At 54.1% G+C, this 3,361-nt stretch overlaps 1 protein-coding gene across 3 annotated transcripts in view; it reads left to right on the plus strand.

Moving 5' to 3' along the window:
* Positions 1-3,361, plus strand: part of RNF130 (ring finger protein 130) — an 86,470-nt gene that overhangs the window by 65,844 nt on the left and 17,265 nt on the right. The window contains exon 6 of one of the 3 annotated variants that reach the window (XM_012665149.1): positions 2,306-2,520. The exons of the other annotated variants lie outside the window; for them this stretch is intronic. Within the exon in view, the coding sequence (XP_012520603.1) occupies positions 2,306-2,312 (7 nt within the window). The 3' untranslated portion in view covers positions 2,313-2,520. Of the gene's footprint in view, positions 1-2,305; positions 2,521-3,361 lie in introns of those variants that run through there. 3 annotated transcript variants of the gene reach the window in all.

Consider the following 3,361-nt stretch of genomic DNA (forward strand, 5'->3'; position numbering starts at 1 on the left):
CAACACCATTTGTGGTTATTACTAAAATGGGAATGTCTTCCTCAGGGGCCGCAGCCTAGAATAGATTATTCTGAGAACTCTGCTCCCGTTTCTGCCTCTTATGCACTGGCTTTTCCAAAGTTTGATTCTGAGTTCTCTTTCTTAACCCAGTCTAGTGCTTTTCAACCCTTTCTGTGCAGCAGGGTCCTGGGGGAGCTTTCAGAACCGCGCCCCAGTGGAGCCCGGGCATGTTTGTCGTAGCAGGTTCCTGAGTGACTGACGCTGCCGCGCCCCCCCCCCCACTGCAGTCCGGAGCCCTGGCTGACTTGGACGTTTCCATGGCTGCACCTGCCACCAGCGAGGTGGCTCTCAGTCTTTGTGTCTGGGCTCTGCTTTTGAACATTAGAATCGTTTTGCAAACTTCATGGAATTTCTTTGCACCCCTAGTTAGGGCGTGTCCACTTGGCCGTTTCAGTACGCGGTCTTCGTTTCGCTGGACCGTGTGTCCTTCCACGTTCTCTGTGTTGCTTTGGAGCCAAGCTGATGTGCGTTACTCTTACATCTCACACCTCAGCAGCTTGTGGCTCTGTCTGAATTACAGTGTTCAGCCTGCTCAGCAAAACATTTCACCTCACTGAAATCGTAATGACGGTGTGTTTCTCAGGTACGATAAAAATTAACTTTGCACATTGAGCAACATTTTGTGACAACCTTTGACCCAGAGCAGAGTTTGTCAGCCTTGGCACTGTTGGTATTTCAGACCAGATAATTTTTTGTTTGGTGCTTGCAGCGGGGAGTCTGTCTCGTGCATTGCACGATACTTGGCAGTGTCCTTGGCCTCTACCCACTAGGTGCCAGTAGCACCCCCCACACACACATCTGTGACAACCAGGAATGTCTCCAGATGAGAACCGCCGACCTAGAGAGTGGCTGTGCACAGATGTCTTTGCCCCACACATCTTCAGGCCTCTTTCCGATGGGTGCCCCTCGCATGCCTTTGCGCTAGCACTGACCTTGCTGCTCCTGTAGCCTTCCCTCTGCCCTGAATGCCCTCCCTTCTGCTTCTGTCCACATGCTCTTTGAACCAAGCCTGGGTGTCAACTACTACGGCTTCCTCCGTCCCACAGTGCTGAGCAGCTCTGCTCCCTCGCCGTCTTCCAAGGACTCTGAGCAGCTAGTCGGACAGAGCTGCCCAGAGCTTTCCCTCGCCATGGTTGGCCGTCCCTGTTCGCAGCAGCATTTCCTGGTGTATGTTCGCTCTCCCTGAACACCTGAGTTCAATCCTTCATTCCTCACTCTCAGCAGTGACTTCCCCACTGACTTCCCAGAGAAGGCTGGCTGCAGTGGCTCACACCTGTAATCCCAGCACTCTGACAGCCTGAGGCCAGGAGTTGGAGGCTGCAGTGAGCTGTAATCGCTGTATGCCAGCCGAGTGACAGAGCAAGACCCTGTCTCTGAGACGTCCCAGAGAAAATAACGGTCATAATTCCCTCAGCTCCCTGACCCCAGGCCTTCACGCATGCCTGCGTCCGCACCCACCGGGCCCTCCGGTCTGGGTGGGCGGCCTGCCCTGGGCTGATACTGCTCTTTCGCTTTCCCAGGGACCTTGTCCTCTTGGCTGTCTGCTCCCCCCAGATGTTCCTTCAGTCTGCACCCATTGGCATGTAATCACACTCAGGCATTTCCTGTTTTTTAAAACTTGATTCAAACCCGTCACCCTCCAAATACCTCCCTACAGCCTCTCCCCATCACAGCAGCCCTTGGGAAGGATCTGCACCCCCTGCCTCTCCTTCACCTCAGCAAGGGAGGAAGACAAGCCCAGATGCCTTTGTGTCTGTCCTTAATTTTTAACAAGCCAAACTAGGACTTTCTGTCTGTAGCTGTCAGCCCCACTGAGGATTGCTGCTTTTTGTCACATGACCTTTCCTTTTTGTCCTGTCGCATTAGCTTTCTGGGGACAGATGGCGGTTGGCATTGCTCTGGGCTCCTTCTCGTGTCTGCTGATTATAGCTGATCATCCTGTGGATGTTCCCCAGCATGTCTTAGAGGCTGAAAATCTGTCACCTTATTTAGGCCTCTTATTTAAAGGCTAACCACAAAGTTTTTCAGTAGTGTACAATCTGTTTTCAGAAACAGAGTGCAGCAGCTTGGATAGACGTAGGTTTTGGATGCCACTTTGGGAGCCAAAAGGGTCGGGCTGCCAGCTGCTAAGGCGTCCTGTGGCCACCCACTGCAGAGGGGCCCGTTGAAAGCGTGCCAGCCAGGTAGCGGGAAAGGGTTCTTGTCTCTGAGCTTTAATAATCCTGGGTCCTTTTATGTTTGCCAGGTTCTAACACGGCACCAAGAGGCTGCAGAGCTGTGAAAACAACTCGCCTCCAATGTAGCGTCCTCACCCCACCCCAGCGCTCTCCCCACTCTAGAGCGTGGCGTGTGTGGGAAGCAGGAAGGGGAGGGCACTGAATTTCAGTGTTGTTGGGAGGTTCTATACGTTTCACATTCTGTATCCCAAAGTATTTCTTAGAGGAATAAAGGACGTTTTCATTGAAGCTCTCATATGCTTGTCCTTTTCGTGTTTCACTGTTCCTCAGCCCATTGTTCGCTTTCCATCCCAGTACCCCACCCAGCCCCAAGTGTGCTGGCCCTTTTCTGCTTCCGTGTGTGTTTTTATTACTTGAGTGGAGAGGGGCTTCTTTGTAAGGTCTTACCTGCCCCGGCGCCACCCTCCAGCTGATGGGAGGGACGCCGCTGGGCATGCGGCTTTCTGACCACTCATCGGGGTCCATGGGAAACACGCAGTTCTGCCGTGAATAATACCTTTCGTTTGCACGGTCCTTGGCACTTCCCTGTGTGTTCCACAGAGAGTTTTCCATTTTCCCTCCAGACACCTCCTGAGGCCGGTCGAGCACACCTTCCCGTCTCCTCCCTGCCTGCCATCTCTGGCTGAGCCAGCCCGGAGTCAGAGAGGCGGCTTGTCTGGCCTCACGCGGCTGTCGAAACAGAGCTTTGCTGGGAGGAAGGGAGGTCCAAGGAGTTCTGTGAAACCGCAGTGCCGAGGAGACAGAAGCAGCTGGGTCGCAGAAGGAGCGAGGAAGAAGAGAAGGCTCCGCTTTCAGGGCAGGTGCCCACAGCACGTCAGCGGCAGGCCGGAGGGAGGGCCGTGTAGGGCCAGCGGGCAAGAGAGTCATCCCCAGTTGTGTTTCTAGAGCGAGGGCCGTGCCGTGGGCAGGAGGCACGAGAGGTGGAGGAGTAGGACACTGGGATCCTTATGTCCTCAGAAGAAGACTTGGGGAGGACGGAGGGTGTCGTGGGCTGGGTGCGGCCGGCGGTGAGGAAGTGACGAGGTGGACAGGGAGCCAAAAGGAAAATTTTTTTTTTTTTTTTT

This window comes from Propithecus coquereli, unplaced genomic scaffold (genome assembly GCF_000956105.1).
Source record: "Propithecus coquereli isolate 6110/MARCELLA unplaced genomic scaffold, Pcoq_1.0 Scaffold970, whole genome shotgun sequence".
Classification (NCBI taxonomy): Eukaryota; Metazoa; Chordata; class Mammalia; order Primates; family Indriidae; genus Propithecus; species Propithecus coquereli.